Source organism: Aricia agestis, chromosome 6 (assembly GCF_905147365.1).
Source record: "Aricia agestis chromosome 6, ilAriAges1.1, whole genome shotgun sequence".
In the NCBI taxonomy this organism is placed as follows: domain Eukaryota; kingdom Metazoa; phylum Arthropoda; class Insecta; order Lepidoptera; family Lycaenidae; genus Aricia; species Aricia agestis.
The window spans coordinates 17530608-17552077 of record NC_056411.1 but is presented as its reverse complement, the minus strand read 5'-3'; the positions used below and the strand labels follow the sequence as shown (position 1 = coordinate 17552077).

The following is a 21470-nucleotide window of genomic DNA, read 5'->3' as shown; positions in this document are numbered from 1 at the left end:
GTTAAAAAAAAAACATTACCAGCTCTAGCTTTCAGTTATTATTTCATTGACAATGCTAGGTAGAATACATTTTACGTTCACCCCCTGTACTATGTTACCATGCTGATTACACCTGTATTGCAGACGCGAAGCCAGCGAATTAGTATAGGCCAGGCGCCGGGTGTAATTCTATATTATTACTTGGTCATTAAAACCTGATATGAAGTATTAGAAATTAGTTCACACGAATTATAAAATTTTCGATTGTAAACATTAATGTTTACGGAATAAGAAAAAACAAAATGGTGGCCTAACAATGTTCCTATAAAGAGGTATTTTTATAGAATTTTCTCCAAAGCAAAATAAAATTAGAATTCTAAGCATCTTCAACATGCTCGTTTCATCTCTCTTACAATTTTCTGTTCATATTATTTTACATTCTCTACATCTGTGGATGGGCATTGCAAGGAGAGAGTCACTTTTGACTTCTTTGTTTCTGTGAGAAACACCTCAATGCTAAGTCAGGAATTTGCTCATACAAATATTAACACTTTCTGCGCTAAGTACTCTCAGTAAACTACATGCAAGGGACACATACATAACCTAAATTATCATCTCTTTGTTTTGTATCAACATCCGTTATGGATGATTTATACAGTATTTTTCAGAGTGAGGTATCCACTCCTCAAATACTGAAGTGCCTGGGACAAGATTTTTAAAAGTCCGTATGGTTGCCCAAGCGCATACGGCATTCTCGCATCATAGTCGGCCTAGTCCAGAGGAAAGAACTAGTCGATACGTCTGGAACCAACTATGTGCGGGTTTCCTCACGATGTTTTCCTTCACCGTACGAGCGCCCGTATTATGTATTTGAGATCAGAAAATGTCTCATTGGTACACGCCCGTACCCGGGTTCGAACCTGCACCGAACAGCAGCAACAGCGAACGAAAGGTCTCCCCATTAGGCCACGGACGCTCGAGACATCATCAAATGAGGCGAAAATTGTTCTAATTCCTTCAACGAATTCATGAGATTGTAAATATGGAGCACATTTGGTGAATTCGGGACTCGGGGAGTCTAGTCTCTGGGGAAATGTGGGGATCCGGGTTATGTATGTTATATTTTATGAGGATGATTAACATGATGAGCTGAACATCCGCTTCCTCAAAGTTGAAGTTTTTAATATGTAGCCAGTTTAAGTCACAATTTGTATAATAATGTTTTTACTCTAGCAGAGTCTGGAAAAAGATTATAAGGGTCTTCAAAGGTTTTAAATATCACACTAATACATACTAATATTATAAATGCGAAAGTGTGTCTGTCTGTCTCTTACTTCTTCACGCCTAAACCGCTGAACCGATTTTGCTGAAATTTGGCATGGAGATACATTGAGTCCCGGGAAAGGAGATATGATACTTTTTATCCTGAAAAATGTACGGTTCTTGCGTGATAAAATATTATAAATGCGAAAGTGTGTCTGTCTGTCTGTCTGTTACTTCTTCACGCCTAAACCACTGAACCGATTTTGCTGAAATTTGGCATGGAGATACTTTGAGTCCCGGGAAAGGACACAGGATAGTTTTTATCCTGAAAAAATGTACGGTTCCCACGCGATAAACAAATTTTGGCGCAACAGAGTTGCGGGCGTCATCTAGTATTATCTCAACAGCGAATTTAGTAGGAGTTGTGTGTATAATATTTTCCTTTTCCCCGGAAAAATATTTTCTGTAGTAGATTAAAATTGATCTACTGAACCTTACATCAAAATTGATCTACTGAACCTTAAATTTTGCATCTCTCCACGTAAATACTAAATATTAGTTCAAGTATTTCTGAATTTGAAATCAATCATGTCTGCGTTAGCCGGGTTTAGATATGAGTACAGTTTGAACTGGATTAAAAGATAAATACGTTCGAAGTATATTGAGCCGGGGTCAATGAACCGTGACACGCACAGCACTGCCAACTGCCAACTTCGTTAATCAATGAAAGTGGAAATTTACTTCACTTTCCTATAATTGCTGATCGAAATCTATAAATATTATATTTATAAATGGCACAGTAGACTAATTAGATCAATGCTCAGACCCAGTGCCGTAAATAGCCTTTTTTGCGCCCTTGTTTTTTTTTTAGACATTATAGGTACCCAGAGCAAAATATGGCTATTACAACCACCAAAAGACCAATTACAATAGTAGTAGTAGTTTTTTTAAAGAACTGATGTGGGAAAACAAGCAGTCGAGCCATCTGATGTTAAGTGGGCCCTTCGTCTGTTACTACTTACGATTATACCACCCACACTGTGCAGCACTAAGGGCACAGTGGGAACTTATCGGCAAACTAAAAAAATAATAGTCCTGCCTGGTCTGACCATTCTTGCGCCCTCCAGAGTCTACGCCCTGTGCCTGGGCACCGGTGGCACCGCCCTATTTACGGCACTGCTCAGACCAAATTTATAATTTAGGCCGCATTAAGAGTTTAGTTGAGGTCAGCCTGCCTAGCATACGCCAACGAGATATCTCACCCTACATGTTTTCTCGATGTTTGATGGATGTCTCTTCATCTCTATTGACCCTAGCATGACAAACATTTTTTCTCGCGTAGATCTATCATCGAAATAACACATTTTTATAGAGTTTTAAGATTATGTCGAGATTTTGACATTATGAGACGAGTAGTTTTTAATTATATCGAGAGTGAGATATCTCGTTGGCGTATGCTAGGCAGGCTGAACATTTCTCTAGGTTTGTCAATTATACCCCATATTGATGATATGACCCCAGTCAGAATATGCCCATTCCACCTTCGGGTATATTCAGACCACTGACCACGATCGATGCCGCTTATTGTAGATACGATAGAATAGACGGCTTCTATCCAAAACCTCAACGATGATGCAGTTTCAGTTTTTATCTATATCGAGCTCGCAACTCCAATATTCTTCGCCATTTCGTATAGTTTCAGACTTCTTCTACCATGCCTGTTTACAAAATCCACTCTGCATAGGTTTTTTTTTTATGAAATAAGGGGGCAAACGAGCAAACGGGTCACCTGATGGAAAGCAACTTCCGTCGCCCATGGACACTCGCAGCATCAGAAGAGCTGCAAGTGCGTTGCCGGCCTTTTAAGAGGGAATAGGGTAATAGGGGAGGGTAGGGAAGGGAAGGGAAGGGAATAGGGTAGAGGTTAGGGGATTGGGCCTCCGGTAAACTCACTCACTCGGCGAAACACAGCGCAAGCGCTGTTTCACGCCGGTTTTCTGTGAGAACGTGGTATTTATCCGGTCGAGCCGGCCCATTCGTGCCGAAGCATGGCTCTCCCACGTATTTACTTACTAAATTATTAATAAGTATTAGTAGGTCCTAATACCTTTTGAGTAAACTATGTTTTCCGCGTAATTTCTATTCTAGGATAAATCTTTCAGAAAATAAAATTACTTTGTTGTAAAAGTTCCGGAACTTAGTGACCCAGTAGTCCTGTAATATAAGAAATTGCGTCGTGCCCTGCATCTGTGCCCTGAAGGGACCACGATATTTTAATAAAAATATCCTGTAGATCAAATAGGGCGCAGGAGTTTTGAAAGTACCCTGATGTTGAGATTAAATGTGCCAAATATGTGAAAGTTTTAAGATTAGGTATACCGGGTATACGTACGGTACAAATATTATATTATTGTTCAAGATTACAATTTACAAGAAAAGTTACATCAACTGAGTTAATCCTACAGTTATACATAGAGTAAGAGCCTGCGACGGCCAGACTTTCCTGATTTTAGGAAAGCTGAAAATTTACCTGTTTGTGACTTGTGACCTTTACAAAGGTATTAGAATGATCAGCAGGCAGCAACTATAGAGTTCCGGTCGCGGTTACTTTAGGAGGTCTCCAGTTCTGAAGGTCTACCTGACCTTCGAGAAAGAATAGGCTCAATTTCATAGCTTATATTGTTCGCGGTAAGTGGAGGAATCTTGTCTTCCAATGTTGGACATTTTTGACAGTTGCTACCCACTGCCAGACACTTTCTTAAAGTATTAGACTTTTCGAAGAAACTCCATAGTTGCTGGTCGTTCTTACCTCAGTAAGGTCACAAACAGGTAAAATTTCAGCTTTACGAAACTGAGGAACTTCTGACCGTCGCAGGCTCTTGGCATATAAATAAAATGTCCTTTACAACTACATACATCGTTAGAAGATGCAACTTGATATTGGAATTACTCACAAACAAACATCTTCCCTTCAAGAAATTCTCTTGTGTTACTTTTTATCTTAATCTTAAAAATGCATCACTTCAATCCCAAGGCACTTGTCATCTGGAATGAAGATTGAGAATCCCTATAAACAAGGTGTGCTATTTTGGGATTTAGGGATCAAATGGATCATAAAAATTTGGACCATTTTGGTGTATTTTGTCAAAATCAAAGACGCGATAATCATGCCATATAAATCCATACACTTGAAGAACATTACCTTCCTTCTATCCAGTCGGGTATAAGAGTTTTCGTAGTACCCGCTACGGGGCCTCAAACACGAGGCTCCTCTCGAGCTTGACTCAAAGGACAGCACGTACCTACCGTAACGTGGTAATTATTCACGTGGACTACGTTTTATATTGTACCACTACGTGATCTACGTTCGTTTAAAATTTTCCACCGAATTCAGTTTGTATGGACCAGGAGCGCAGGAGTTAAAAGGATTTTAGTTTATATTAATCAGAATTTTTAAATTAAGAATTTTCAAACAGGGAAAAATATGTAGCTTCAGAGTTTAGACGTCTAACTTGGTAAGTGCAAATATGGACCTTAATATTTAGAACTAGGGTCCAATTTCGATTGCTACTTAAATATTTTTGAATGACGAATATAATATTATAATAGAAATCAAAGTGTAGTATTTCCTGTGTACATCGGAAACTGAATGTTTATTTGAATTTGGAATTCTCGTAATGTTTAGGTACGGCCGCGGTCGGGTCGACGCACGGCCTTGTCACTCGCTGTAATGTTGAAGGATTCGATATCTTTTATCAATTATAAATACTATGTAAATGAATGTAAACGTTGGTTAGTGATAGCATTATCGTGTATCCATGAGCACTAGGCAAACTGAACGAGGAAAACGAACAATAATAATATTTAAAAAGTTGCAACTTCTCAGTAGACAAAATAAAAGCACCTCCATTTACCTACTATTTTACAACTCTACTGGCACACAATTTTATAATAAGAAAAAAATTACCCAACCAATATAGTAGGTACTTATGTCTGTCTGTTGCTCTTCACACTGAACTGATATTTATGAAATTTAGAACAAAAATATTCCCGGGAAAGGGTAGAAGATTTCCATTTTCCAGCGCCACAGTAGAATTAATGCGTGAACGAATTTCAACCTAGCTAAATACATTTTGCTACTGTATCTAATGCTAGGTCCACACCGCGAGTGTTTCTCACACGTGGTCGTGTATTAGTTGTGCTAATACAACAAAATATACGACGCTACTCAATGAAATTATTGTAGTGCGTTAATTTGTTGCACACATCCTCATCATGACTATGTAGATAAGTCCGGTTGCCGGGTGAAGGTAACCGATTTCTCTTTTCCCTTTTTCCAAATTCTTTTCCATAGAGCTTTCTGTCTCTTCCGAACATAAAGTTAATATACCTAGCGGAATAGAGCAACAATCTTGAGCTGTCAAACGAAACCGAAATTGGTTTCATCTGTGTGTAAAAATATGTGTACGTATACACTTACACAAGCATGATTGAATAATTATAGAGATTAAATTGTCAACGTGGGGCACGTGCCGACTGGACGTCAAAAAAAGAGTGCCGCTGTCATGTATCACACGTCTCTTTTTACCACGCAGTGTTACTGATAGTGACATCCCGCTTGCTCAGGCCTTTGTTTCTCTATTCCGCTAGGTAGTAGGTATATTAACTTTATGATTTCGAACGAAAATATCGTTGACGGCTTGTCGCTGCTATACGTATTCATACAATAAATGAAAAAGTGTATCTATCTCTTGCCTCATTACGCTTTAACAGATTTAGACAGGTAAGAAAATTCTTTTAGTCCTGCAGGCTTAGCATAACAACATTAGAAACGGGAAAGAATCGACATACTGACATATTTTAGTGATAAAATGGCGGATTACCTTTATATTCTTCCGTAGAAAGAAACCGCTTCTATGGTGACCATGCTAAGCCTAATAGAAAAAGACGTACGCCGTAACCACCGTAACATAGTTTTTATTCAGAAAAAGATATACATTTCCTGTGCGATTCTTAATTTTGGCGCTTCACTCATATCTCGTGAAAGGAGTTAAAAATTCAATTTTCCAACTGTTGTCTTCTTTTAAACCACATTCTTCAGCACACAAAAACAGTAGCTTAAAGCTGTCAGCGATGTTTACCCCTCCCCCCCCCTACCCCCCGGCAGCCATGACACTAATTACGCAGCACTGAAGACGGTAGTTTTCCTTCAATTCATAAGTTTGAATTAGCAGGGTTGGCGCCCCTGAGAAAAGGTATTGGGTGGGGGAGTCCGTGGGAGTAAAAGGAGGAAAATCAAGTGATTTTTTTAAAGATTTTTTTCTATTTTATTTTATTACCTGTTGAGACTATTGGACCGCAAATATATCAAATATATTTGTAACAATAATTATAAATATATTTGATTGAATGGAACTTTGGAAACTATGTTTATTGTGCTTTAATTACTAAAATACTTATAATACTTATGATTAAAAAAGCCTCGTTTGTATATTAACAATTTTATTTTTTCTTGTCCAGCTAAATGTCTTACTGCCGCACTCAGGGCACAATAGACATAAGGACCAGTAGTTCGACTGCAAAGAGACGGACAGGTTTCAATATCTGTCAAATTCGTCGGGTTTCACTAGGATTATAAGCGGAATGTGCCTCGCGCTGGCTGATATAATTTATTTTTAAATATTTAAAATAAAGATTTCAAAATTGGATTCTGACAATTTTAATCGGATCTGCCAAAACACAAACAACAATACGACCAAAGAGGAACACGTCCAGCGAATATGTCATAGTTTTAAATTCGTAGGTAACAAGTTAACAACCCTAGCGACGATTTTCGTCATAATACGTCAAAATTAAAAATTTCAACATCAGTTCTAAGTCGACATACTCTATCATTCTGTCTACTCTGCTCAGGGTGGATTAATTACTTAAATGCAATAAGTTCAAAATTTTGACATAACATACAATATTATCTGTCAAACTCTTCATTAAATCGAAGGTTAATCGAAATTAAATGTCTCTGAGTACAGCGGATAGATAATATTCTTTTACTTAACACTGAATTCATTTAACTATAACAATAATAATTATTATAATAATCGGCCAAGTTCGAGTTGGACTCGCGCACGAAGGGTTCCGTATCATTATAGAGCAAAAATAGTAAAAAATTGTATTTTTTGTTTGGGAGCCCCCTTAATTATTTATTTTATTTAAATTTTATTAAAGTATACAGGTGAGTATTTTGTGTACATTTCAATTGCCTACCTGTTGTCATCATTGATACCGAGCAAAAAATGTTTAAAAAATCACGTTTGTTGTATGGGAGTACCCTTAAATATTTAATTTATTTTGTTTTTAGTAAGTATTTGTTGTTATAGCGGCACCCAAATTCAACTCTCTAGCTATTACCGTTCTAAAGTTTCAGCCTGGAGACAGACGGACAGACATCGAAGTCTCAGTAATAGTGTCCCGTTTTTACGAACCCTAAAAACCGACAATAATAACTTCCGAAAACACAAATTTATTATTTCTTGCACGTTTTAAGATATACTAGCTATTTGGCTGAGCTATGCTCGGTATTCGATAAAACACGAATAAAATGACATTTCTAAAAATGATTCCTAGCTAGATCGATTTATCCCCTATATACTAAGCCCCCGAAACCCCCTATATACTAAATTTCATGAAAATCGTTGGAGCCGATTCCGAGATTCCAATTATAGATACATAATTATTATACAAGAATTGCTCGTTTAAAGATATAAGATATATATATATATATATATATATATATATTTTATTTTGTTGTCGTTGGCAGCCCTAATCCCGAGGGGTATAAGGACTGGCGCGGCGAGTGGAAGCTTTTGGTGCGGCCAGCGTATTTCACTTTTCTATAACGAGTCTACCTTTACACCGTAACGTAATATTAGTAGTGAAATAGTTACTGAGAATTCAAAGAAAAATAAATAGTTATTGAAAAAAGCGAGGTCCCTTCTCTTCCTAAATCCTAGCGCGTCCAAAATATATCCCTGGCCTGTTTACTCGTTTAATGTTTTTTCATTGTTTACTTCTGCCAGAACTGTCGTGAAACGAGTTGTTTTCTTTGTTCTGTCATGAACGAAAAACGAAATTGAATGATATATTATTGTAACCTGTTTTCGTAATACAATATTTTCGGAGGTCAATAATATAATAATTAATAAATAATAATTGTTTATTAACAGAATATTCAGTTGTTTTTCCGACAAGATGTTTTCCGTCTTTTATTTTAGACTTCATGATTTATAACTTGCGATTTCCTGATTTAAATTGTTTTCCCGCTAGACTTGAAATTATTTTTATGGTTAGCTGAAGGCGATTTTTCAATTGTCCCGCCTTTAGCCGGTAATAATTAAAAGATTGTAAAACTTGTCTGGGTCAGCTGCTGATGTTCTATATTATACTGACAATGTTGTATAGATACATAATTATTATTAAATCTTATTTGATGTTTATTTAATGGTACCGTATGAATCGTTCGGAACAAAATTTTAAATTATGTCTTTTCCCATACCTCAAATCATCTACATACCAATTTTATCAAAATCATTTAAACGGTTTGAACCGGTCAGACACAATTCTATACGAATACAATATTATGCGGATAGTAAAAAAAATTGGATCACCAATTTTGAGCGTTCGTAACGGTGTAAATATTCGTCCTCGAGTGTCAAGTGCATTGTTGACTCGGCCTCGCATCGACGGTCCAAGGCTCGGCCGATAAAGTGATTTCCGTTTTAATTGTTCTTCTACCGACTTATGCTAGCCTGGTACTTTCTCATGGTCAGCGGAGCTTTCTCTCGTGTTTGTGCAAAAGTTTCATTGCTAAACGAAAGTTTTTTTTTATTGTGGCAGAAAGAAGATAAACACCGCCAAAGGACAGCAGTATCACTTATCAGAGGAGTTAAAAGTGGGTTTCCAAAATACACGTCTTCTAATTTGGCGAAAATATACAAGTTACACGCTGCTCGGGCTAGCCAATTCGTGTCAAAGTCACTACTACTCATCAATCGCCCAGTAAAAGTTAGTCGGTTGACCGGTTTATTGTTAAAGTCATAAATAAGCGGAAATAAATAAAATCACCGAAATAGCGCCAGGAAATTATGAATGATATTTCGTCGAGCTCTTGTGCTTCTTTCGTCACTCTTGCTCTTCGGGATAAAAAGTATCCTAATATTTCCCTTTCCCGACACTCAAAGTAATTCCATACCAAATTTCAGCAAAATCGGTTCAGCGGTTTGGGCGTGAAGAGGTAACGGACAGACAGACACACTTTCGCATTTAATAACTAGAGATCGCCCAATGGTCAAAATTCGACCTTAGATTCAACGACATTAGGACTACTACCTATATTTTGTAAAAAAATATTGACTTTATCATATATTTTTTCAACTCTTGTCTCTGGGACTCAGCTGATCTCAGACTGGCCGTGTAAGCATTGTCTAATAGCATTTAAGATTCAATAAAAAAACTATAATCCATTTTCAATTTGTCACCTTGTTGTCAACAGACGTCAACCATAAGTAAAAGAGTATAATTCGTATGTATAGGCTTGTCACTCAAAAATCTGTCATTTTCCCTAGTGTGTGTGTTGTAGTGTGTGTGATGTTTTATTTGTTAAAATAATGTATGATAAAAGCATAATTTCAAAATAATATTAGTTCGATGCACTCCTTCAGAATATAAACTATAACTGTGCAAAATTTCATTCACCTACGTTTCCCCAGTTTTCGTCAAAAGGGATACAACGTTTTTGGCTCACGTATTAATAATTATATAGATATATAGATATTAGTATGGATATTATTATGATAAGTATGCCATGCAAGATTGTCTTATATAAAACAAGCGAATACTCTTTAGCAGCCTTCTAGCCTCTCTACATTGCTTGTCAATCAGTTTGGTGTTTGCTAGCGTGTGGGGTATTCATAAATCTGATTAATTAAAAGTTAAGGCCGGCCGCAAATTGTCCGAAATTTCTGATCAGAAACATATGAACTTCCATCCGATCGAGTAATCTTGTTGTGTCGTCCCAACCAAGGTTTTTGGGCCCAGTGGGCCCAAACACCAGATATGAATTTTTAACATTTTTTTCATCTGGCGATTGGTCCCAAGTAATTATTTTTATGACTTTTGGGCTTATGTCCGTAGGGCTAGCAATAAAGTTGTAGATTTGAATAAAAACCAAAATAATTGCTTTATATGAAAGCATTTATAATACACTTATTGAATATAATATGATATTTAAAGAAAAATAATACAATGGACATGTATACAAGGTGTAATAAAAACAAGTGATAATACTTTAGGGTGTGTATGTATTCCTTATAGAGAGTTCACTGTAAAAGTAGCAGCGCTGAAAGACCAAAAATTTTTTTCACTTTTGTATGGGCAAGCGCCCGAACGTCACGAGTTTCCCCATACAAAAGTGAAAAAAAATTTGGTCTTTCAGCGCTGCTGCTTTCACAGTAAACTCTCTATAAGGAACACATACACACTCTAAAGTATTATCACTTATTTTTGTTACACCTTGTATATTAAAATCTCTTATGACATAAATAATAACAAAAGTACTTATTTTCTAAATAATCTAATTATATTATTATTGTATAGTTATTTCAGTTTAAAATTTATTTATAATTATTATTTTTATATAAAGCCTATATATTTCTTTAATTGGCAAATTATAGGTATATTTATTTTTTTGTAAGAGACCGACTAATTAATTAATTACGCGCCATTGTTGTGGCAGAATGTTAAAACTATACGTATTTAATAAAACCTTTATATCAACAACATTCTGGCAATAAAGACATTTGAATTTGAAAATGAAAAATATTTTGTATCACGTAGGTGCTATGGCAACTTTATGCCGATAGGCGCGAGCGGCTATAGCCCGGCTGGGCTTAATCGACATAGTATCGACAATAGTCTCTTTTAACAATTATTATATCTTACTTAAATAAATATTAAATAAGTTATTATTTATGTAATTAATTATTATTATTTTGAATATGAAATATTTCCTGTTAATGCGGTGTTGCAATAATTAGTAAAATGAAAACTCGTATATCCAATACGTGACCTATAATATTATGTTAGATATTTTTTAAATTTACAAAACAATATTATGGTTATAAACTTATAACTTATTATTTTTGTGTGTGTTTTTGTGCCTACTTCAAAATTTCTTGCCAGAAAATAATGAATCATAAAAGTGGGACACATCGCCAGATGATAAAATGTTAAAAATTCACATCTGGTCATTGGGCCCACTGGGCCTAAAAACCTTGGGACGAAACACCAGAGTACTCACCCGATCGACGTCATCTGACACATAATGTCAGATGCCTGCCGGAACGCACTCTGCTCATATATTTTGTATCTGACGTCCGGTCCGGATGAGTTGTCAGATGCCGTCTATCGGATGGCAGAAATTTTTAATTGCGTTCCGGCGGGTGTCTGACATTATGTGTCAGATGACTCAGATGACGTCGATCGGATATCAGTTCAAATGTTTCTGACGGATTGCGCTCTCTCTTACATTTGTACTGAGCCGAGTGAGCTCGAACTCGCCGGAAGGAAATTTCGGATAGTGTGCGGTGTGGCGGTCCGGCCGACGTTCAAATGTTTCGTATCAAAAATTTCGGACAATGTGCGGCCGGGCTAAAGAAAAAATATTAGTACATTACTGATAAGCCCGGCCGCACATTGTCCGAATTCTGATCAGAAACAGTTGAATTTCGCCGGACCGCCACCCCGCACACTATCCGAAATATCCTTCCGGCGAGTTCGAGCTCACTCGGCTCAGTACAAAATGTAAGAGACAGCGCGGACGTTCAACTGTTTCGTATCAGAAATTTCGGACAATGTGCGTCCGGGCTAAAGGGTTGGATCGCGTGATCACCACCGCTACCACATACCAGCAACGAAAGTGGGGTTAGTGAGGGGAGAAGGCTGAAGGGCCAATAACCCTTGAAACAAAAACTTCTATTTAAAATAGAAGTCTTTGCCTTGAAATCAGACAGATTTTCTATTAATTTTTTTCTACATTGACTGTTTTTAGGGTTCCGTACCTCAAAAGGAAAAAACGGAACCCTTATAGGATCACTTTGTTGTCCGTCTGTCCGTCCGTCCGTCTGTCAAGACCCTTTTTCTCAGGAACGCGTGGAGGTATGAAGCTGAAATTTATATCAATTACTCAGGTCTACTGTCCCTTGAAGCTGTGAAAAAATCAAACTTCTAAGCCAACGCAATCAAAAGATACAGCCGTTTATGCCGCAAATTTTCGACACTTGCAAGGGAATCAAAACCTACAGGGTGCTTCCCGTGAACTCAGAATCTTGAAATTTGGTACGAAGCAACGTCTTATAGCATAGATAAAGGAAAAATTACGAAAACCATAAATTTTTAGTTACATCACATAATATATTTTTTTTTAATAATTTTAAACTTACTACCCATTTCCTCATAAACGCGTAGAGGTATTAAATTGAAATTCATACCAAATACTCAGGTCTATAATACCTTTAAGCTGTCGGAACCCTCGGTGCGCGAGTCCGACTCGCACTTGGCCGGTTTTTTTTTTAAATAAGGGGGAAACGACCAGCAAACGGGTCAGTTCACCTTATGGAAAGCAACTTCCGTCGCCCATGGACACTCGCAGCATCAGAAGAGCAGCAGGGCTAAATTGGTCGCTTAGAAGAATCATGATATGAATCATAATATGATTAATTTTTCTAAAATCGCAAAATGATTTTACATTTGTCAGTTTGACAGTTTTGACAATACATTTGCTGAATTGATTGAGAGGAATTGCTAAATGTGACCATTTTAGCCCTGCTGCAGGTGCGTTGCCGGCCTTTTAAGAGGAAATAGGGTAATAAAGTGTTGCATACTTGCTTACATAATATTATTTGTCTGTCTGTCTCTATAACCCAGACTTCTTAAGCCGCTGAACCGATTTTACTGAAAATTGGTTTGCAAATATTTTGAGTGACAGTTTAGATTTTGTTTTGGAAAAATGTACGGTTTTTTTTTATTTCAGCGTAACAGTGAATTGCGGGCGTCATCTAGTATATCCATACTAATATTATAAATGCGAAAGTGTGTCTGTCTGTCTGTCTGTTACCTCTTCACACCCAAACTGCTGGACCGATTTTGCTGAAATTTGGCATGGAGATACTTTGAGTACCGGGAAAGGACATAGGATACTTTTTGTCCCGGAAAAATGTACGGTTCCGCCGCGATAAACGAGTTTTGGCGCAATGGAGTTGTGGGCGTCATCTAGTCATATTTAAAAGAAAAATAGAATGAAATAAATAATGTATAGGTATATGCATAATTTAAATTACGGTAGAAAATACTCGTAATTTCCCTACTAGGATTTGAGTTTCCCGTAACCTGTTATTATTTTTACATTTTCCACGTATCCGCCTTTAAATCAAATTACTCTTTTTGTTAAAAAGCATTTTTGGCAACGAAGCGGCAGAAATATTTGCTGCTGATTGAAATATTAGTTACAAACACACGATCACGTCACGATACAAACAAGAATCTTACAAACATACGTTTTTACAACAATATTATTGAAATTATTCTCTTCTTTGTATTAAGTATACCTGGTGTTCCGGCGTTTATGCGATAGATCCGACGTACACGACCACAGATAATAATTATTGTTCACGAACCTTTCCCGTCCCTTTGACAGCTGTCACCTGTCAGCTGTCACTCTGTCCATGATTCTTGTACAATTTTTCAAGCGCACAAGCAAGTTGAATAATTATCGATTGTAATCTTTGTAATACAAAATTCATAAGTCACAAAAGGTTTTTAATTTGCAAATCCATGTTAGGACTACAAAGTTCTTAACATATTTTGGTCCTTCGAGCCGGATTCCTGCTACTTGCACAAAACGAAACCAGCGAACTTTGGAGACCGGCGTGGTTGGAGGAAGGCGCGTATGCAGAATAATCCCAAGGATATACTCAATTTACGCGAGGGAGGATCCAAAGGAATCAAGGATACTAAAGAGGATCATCAGTTGTGTGCCGGCGCAAGCATAGACTGATATTATACAGATACGTTGCATTCGCGTGAGTACTCTGGTTCTTTCTTTGATTTCCACTATGAGCGTAGAGGGTACGAGTAAACGAGATAAATCTCCTTACAGGTGTATAGAAAGCGAAAAAACCGAAACATTACTTCGCGAATTAATCAAAAAACGTGGCGTTTTGAAGGCGAGACTTACAAAGTTCGCCAGTTATTTAACTACTTGCGTTTCTGAAGCACCTACTAATTTGCATATAGATATTAAGTTGCGCATCCAAGGCGCAGTTGCACTTTTTAACGAATTTAATTCTGTGCAGAGCAAAATTGAGGAAAATGTGCCCGAATCTTGTCTCGAAGAACAATTATTGCAGCGTGAACAATTCGAGAATAATTATTACAGTGCACAGGCTAGTGCCGAGTCCTTATTAAATGCTAGAACCTCTGCTACAGGCTCTCAGTGTCAAGGCCAGCATAATAATCCATTACAAACTATAAGATTACCTACTATCACTTTGCCCGAGTTCGATGGTATGTATGAGAGTTGGCTCGAGTTTCGAGACACTTATATGTCATTAGTTCATAATTCATCAGAGCTTAGCAACATTCAAAAATTCCACTATCTCAGATCTTCGTTGAGAAGTAGTGCATTATTAGTTATAAACTCATTAGAACTAACTTCCGATAATTACATTGTTGCATGGGAACTTTTACAAAGCAGGTATAACAATAATAGATTATTAATTCAAAATCACATCAAGTCTATATTTAATATGCAACCAATAACCAAGGAATCTCATTTATTAATTAGGAATTTAATTGACAGCACATTAAGGAATTTACGAGCTCTGAAAATATTGGGCGAGCCCACGAATTTCTGGGATGCTCTTATCATATTCATTGTTGTTTCAAAACTTGATAAAATAACCGAGCGTGAATGGGAACAGCACAAAGGTAATTTGTTCACAAATAATAAGGATTTAAAATTAACTCTTAATTCTTTATTAGATTTCTTAAAGGGTCGAGCTGATATGTTAGAAACATTGCAAGCGTCAGTCACTAAGACATCAAATGATATTAAAAAACCAAACAATTTCGGTAACTTTCATAATAAATCACATTGCAATGTTACTTCTAGTAAAGTGCATGATCGCCAAAACACCAAGATTAATAATTATAAGCAGTGCTTGATGTGCAAATTAAATCATCCACTCTATTCTTGCACTAAATTTATAGAAGCTAATTATAACACTAAATTAAAGGTCATACGTGATAATAAGTTGTGTTCAAATTGTTTGCGTTCAGGACATACAGTAAACCAATGTAGATTCGGAACCTGCAAAAGGTGTGATCAAAAACATAATACATTAATTCATTCTCATTCTAGTTCAGTAAACTCGGTATCGCATAATGAAGCTTCAACTTCTGCGGAGCTGGACACGCCCTCCGTGCCCGCTCAAACTGCAGAACACTCATCCGTAAGTCATGCACATGCGCAAACTTTATCTATTGAGAAAAATAATAAGCCTCATTCATTACTGCAACCTGTTTTACTATCGACTGCGCTTATTGAGGTAGCTGATAAGAATAATAAATATCATTTTGCTCGTGCATTACTCGATAGTGGCAGTCAGCGTTGTTTTATTAAAAAATCTTTTTGTGACTTACTAGGCGCGCAATTAATACAGTCCACTCACGAAATAAGAGGAGTAGGTAATTCAATTACCCAAGCTAGCCAACTCTGTGAATTAATAATTAAATCTCGCATTAATAGTTACACTACAAAGATAAAATGTTTTGTTTTACCTCAAATTACATCTAAATTGTCGGTATATAATCTCACACATAAAAATTTCTGTATTCCAGAGAATATTGAGCTGGCGGATCCCAACTTTCTGGAGTCACAAGATATAGATATTTTGCTTGGCGCAGAGATGTTCTGGGATCTACTCACTCACGGAAAAATAAGGCTACCTAATGGACCTTATTTGCATAATACTTTATTCGGCTGGATAATATCCGGTGCAATATATCATAAATCACTAAATGATAATGCTGGTCATATCCAGTGTGATTATACACAAACGATGGATGCGCTATTACGACAATTTTGGGAACTTGAGGAGCTACCCAAGCGTCAGGATGCGCAGACTGATGAGGATCAGATATGCGAAAATCACTTCCTCACTACAACTACGCGAAACAGTGATGGTAGGTTTTGTGTTTCTATTCCTTTTAAACAGTCACCTGAGCTTTTGGGAGACACTTTTCCTCAGGCAGAACGACGTTTTCTCGCACTAGAAAGGCGATTACAACGCTCGGATACATACAAGCAAATGTATTCTGATTTCATTCATGAATATGAGAATTTGGGTCATATGACCAGGATTTCCTCTTATGACAAACCTCATTATTTTATGCCCCACCATGGAGTTCTTCGTGAGTCTAGTTTGACCACAAAGCTACGCGTGGTATTTGACGCTAGCACAGCTTCCAGTTCTGGGCTGTCTCTCAATGACATACAGCGTGTAGGCCCACCTATACAAGGTGATTTATTTGCCATTCTTCTACGTTTCAGGCAGCATCGCTTCGTGGCATGCGCCGACGTTGCGAAGATGTATAGGCAAGTCCTGGTGCGCGAGCAACAGCGCCACCTGCAGTTAATTCTCTGGCAAGACACTCCATCGGAGCCTCTAGGGATATATCGTCTAAATACAGTCACTTACGGTACCGCATCTGCTCCCTTTCTTAGTGTACGCTGTATAAAGCAGTTAGGCGTCGAATCTAATAATCTTGACGTTCAGAGAATTATCAAGGAGGATTTCTTTGTAGACGACTTAGTAACGGGAGATGATGATAAATCTAGGTTATTGTATTTATGTAATAAAATCGCTCAAACATTACAGTCAGGATGTTTCCCACTTCGAAAGTGGACATTCAATTTTATGCACAATGATTTAATGTCATCTCATGATTCGCTTGAGCATTTATGTTTAAATAATAACAGTAGTTCTAAAACTTTAGGCATAGGCTGGCTAAATATGTCAGATGAATTTTATTTCAATACGCTTTATGATTTTGATAGTAATTCGCAAGTTATAACTAAGCGCTATATTTTGTCACACATATCACAAATATTTGATCCTCTTGGATTAATTAGTCCATGTATCATGCAGGCTAAAATTATTTTGCAGCGTCTATGGCTGTTAAAAATTGATTGGAACGATCCAGTTCCAATTGATGTCATTGCGATATGGAATAGATTTGTGTCGTCGCTAAGCGTTCTTAATAATATAAGGGTGCCGCGCTGTGTACTAGGTGATAGTTCAAATTATACGACTATTGAACTACACATATTTACGGACGCTTCACAATTAGCGTACGGTGCTTGTATTTATGTTCGCACTATAAGCGATAATTCAAATATTTCTGTGCGTTTATTATGCGCTAAGGGTAAGGTTGCACCTCTAAAACCGGTAAGCATACCGCGCTTAGAATTGTGTGGTGCATTGTTAGGAGCTAGATTATATGATAAGGTAATTTCATCGATTCATCGTAAATTCGATTGTGTTGTTTTCTGGACAGACTCAACAATAGTATTAGGATGGTTGCGCATGTCTCCTAATCTGTTACAAACATTTGTCCAAAATAGAGTAGCTGAAATACATGAACTCTCGGGAGTCTTGCCGTGGCATCATGTTAGCGGGAAACATAACCCGGCGGATTTAGTGTCACGTGGCGTGACAGTCGATGAACTCGCTAAATCTAGATTATATTGGTCAGGGCCTGAGTTTCTACATGATAAACACTTCATTAGCACTAATATATCTCACCCTCCTCATGTTTCACCAGAGTTGTTGCCGGAGACGAAACGTAGTTGTCATCTATCGTTTATCGCTACAAATACAATATTTATTAATTTTGAAAGGTTTTCAAATTTTCTACGCATGGTACGCGCTATAGCTTATATGTTACGATTTTTGCACAATGTTCGTAATAAAAATAATAAACGTACGGATATTTTAAGTACTAATGAAATTATAGAATCTCAAAATTTATTAGCTAAAATATCACAATTAGAATCTTTTCCAGTCGAGTATAATTTATATATAAAAGAAAATAAGGTAAAAGATAATCACTATTTATCAAAACTAAATATTTTCATGGATAGGGATAAAATATTGCGCGTTGGAGGCAGACTAACTAATTCCAATTCATTTTCATATACCAAAAAACATCCTATTTTGTTAGGTAGTAATCATAGTTTCACTAAATTGTTATTTCGCTATGAACATGTTAAATTGTTACACGCAGGTCCTCAAGCGCTATTGTTTAACATACGTGACAATTGGTGGCCGATAGGAGGTAGAAATTTAGCTCGAAAGGTAGTACACGAATGTATTATTTGTAAACGCCTCAGAGGAAAGACTCTCACTCCTCAGATGGGAAATTTACCCACTGAGCGCATAAGTCCTACATATCCATTTTCCAAATGTGGAGTGGATTACGCCGGGCCAATTTTCATGTTAAACCATAAAGGCAGAGGAGCTCGTAAGGTTAAATGCTATATTTGTCTATTTGTATGTTTTGTTACGCGGGCCATACACCTGGAGCTTGTAACCGATCTTACATCGGATGCCTATTTATTAGCTTTAAAACGTTTTATTTCTCGCCGTGGAAAACCATACGAGATATTTTCTGATAACGGGCGTAACTTTGTAGGTCTTATGAACGATTTCGCCAAGTTTTTGTCTAAATGTAGTTCTGATATTAAAGATTATGTTTCTAACGAACAAATTAAATTTCGCTTTATCGTACCTTATGCTGCTCATTTTGGGGGTCTTTGGGAGGCTGGAGTTCGCTCATGCAAGCACCACCTTCGTCGAGTAGTCGGAAATGCGAATCTCACTTATGAGGAATTGAGTACAGTCCTGGCACAGATCGAAGCTGTTCTTAACTCTCGCCCTCTTTCGCCAATGTCAACTGATCCTAATGATTTTTTACCTCTGAGTCCAGCTCATTTTCTTATCGGACGCACCCTAACTTCACCAGCGTGTGAAAACTTGATGGAAGCTAATACTCTACGGCTTACTTGCTATCAAAGAGTGGAGCAGATGAGGCAGCATTTTTGGTCAAGATGGATGAAAGAGTACATCTCGGAGCTTCAATCCCGGACAAAGTGGAAGGCAAACGATGACCATCTTCTACCTAACACATTAGTTGTCATTAAAGACGACAACCTTTCCCCGCTAAAGTGGCACTTGGGCCGAATCGTTAGTCTGATTCCAGGGAAGGACAACATCACTAGAGTTGCTGATATTCGTACGGCATCTGGGATTATCAGGCGAGCATGTACAAAAATTTGCCCTCTGTTTACACCAGACGAGAATAATTGAAAGTCACAACTTTCAAGGCCGGGGCCATGTTCCGGCGTTTATGCGATAGATCCGACGTACACGACCACAGATAATAATTATTGTTCACGAACCTTTCCCGTCCCTTTGACAGCTGTCACCTGTCAGCTGTCACTCTGTCCATGATTCTTGTACAATTTTTCAAGCGCACAAGCAAGTTGAATAATTATCGATTGTAATCTTTGTAATACAAAATTCATAAGTCACAAAAGGTTTTTAATTTGCAAATCCATGTTAGGACTACAAAGTTCTTAACACCTGGGTTCTCTGGAAGAAACCGCTTGTAGCGGTAAGACCGCCAATTTGCGCAAATCCTTTATTTTTATTGCTATATTTTAATTGTGCAAATAAAGAATTTTTATTATTATTATTATACCTTTTTTCGTCGAGAAATTTCTTATCGTGATGGATTGGACAGCCTAGTAAGTGGACGCAGCCCTCATAAGCTCGGCACTCGGCAGAACTGCAACACCGTTCGTGCCCAAGCCACGGACACATCAAGAGTCAAGACCTCTGCGACTCTTACCTTCACAAAATTCACTTTATTACCGTCTCATATTAATGGTATAATTATACAGTGTGTAACAAAAATAAGTGATAATACTTTAGGGTGTGTACGTGTTCCTTGTAGAGAGTTCACTGTGTAAGTAGCAGTGCTAAAAGACGATTCACTTTTGTATGGGCAAGGGCCTGAGCGTCACGAGTTTCCCCATACAAAAGTGAAAAAAAATTTTGGTCTCTCAGCGCTGCTACTTTCACAGTGAACTCTCTACGAGGAACACGTACATACCCTAAAGTATTATCACTTATTTTTGTTACACTCTGTATAATAATAATATCTATTGGACGCTTCACACCACGTCAGTCTGGCCCCGTGGTAAGTACCTGAAGGACTTGTGTTACGGGTACCAGACAACGGAAATATATTTAATACTTTTATACTATACATATAATATTTAAGATTTTTATTATTTGATACACATATTTAATACACATCCATGACCCAGGAACTTTGAAAACTTTTTGTTCCGTCGGCGGGATTCGAACCCGCGACCCCCGGCTTGAGCTACCAACAGCCCACCAACTGAGCCACAGAGGCCGTCAAAAATTATGGCTCCCCTTTGAAAAATATTTCACGCAGTAAATAATAAAGATACCATTTAGATTTTACATGGCTCCATGGCGTTCCATTAAAAGTAAAATTGTTTTGGTTTCCATTATCCTCAAAATTTAGGAGCTCCTACGCTTATTCTTTTATTAACCACACATCTAAAGCCAAGGTCAAAAGCATCCATCAGGTATTTCGTCCAAATTAATCGGGATTTACGATAGGAACTGTTCAGGGCAATGTGATAAGACAAGGCCAAATCCATTGGCCTTGGCGTGGCCTTGGAGATCCACAGGATGCGGTAATAAAAGGTATATCTGACGTTGACAAATCACCAGTAATTCCCTTTTATGGGCCCTGTTATCCGATATATCGGGAAATTTGGCATAAAACGCCGTAAGAGAAAAATATTGTATGTAAAAAATCGACCAAGTGTGAGATAGACTCGCGCACGAAGGGTTCCATACCACAATAGAGCAAAAAAAGGCTGAAAATTGTGTTTTTTGTATGGAATTCAATTATTTAATTTATTGAAAGTTTATTATTAATTATTAAAGTACAAATACAACTGAGTATTTCGTAAATATTTCAAGTGCCTATGTATTGCCGTTATTATATCG

General features: G+C 37.3%; 2 protein-coding genes across 2 annotated transcripts; both read left to right on the top strand.

The window, feature by feature from the left end:
- Positions 1 to 14960: 14960 nt before the first annotated feature.
- LOC121728234 lies at positions 14961 to 17169 on the top strand. The gene is made up of 3 exons (XM_042116375.1): positions 14961 to 15282; positions 16195 to 16961; positions 17161 to 17169. Exons 1-3 carry the CDS (start codon positions 15102 to 15104, stop codon positions 17167 to 17169), a joined length of 957 nt encoding a protein of 318 aa, XP_041972309.1. The 5' UTR covers positions 14961 to 15101.
- Positions 17170 to 17221: 52 nt separating this feature from the next.
- Positions 17222 to 19145, top strand: LOC121727982. The gene is made up of 2 exons (XM_042116065.1): positions 17222 to 18730; positions 18787 to 19145. Exons 1-2 carry the CDS (start codon positions 17274 to 17276, stop codon positions 18788 to 18790), a joined length of 1461 nt encoding a protein of 486 aa, XP_041971999.1. The 5' UTR covers positions 17222 to 17273; the 3' UTR covers positions 18791 to 19145.
- Positions 19146 to 21470: the final 2325 nt, after the last annotated feature.

Excerpts from the sequence above, each read along its gene's own strand:
- LOC121728234 (XM_042116375.1), top strand. The coding sequence starts at position 15,102 with ATGCAACCAATAACCAAGGAATCTCATTTATTAATTAGGAATTTAATT. Across the intron at positions 15,283-16,194 it reads TGAATGGGAACAGCACAAAG|AGAATATTGAGCTGGCGGAT; the intron begins GTAATTTGTTCA and ends TCTGTATTCCAG.
- LOC121727982 (XM_042116065.1), top strand. The coding sequence starts at position 17,274 with ATGCACAATGATTTAATGTCATCTCATGATTCGCTTGAGCATTTATGT.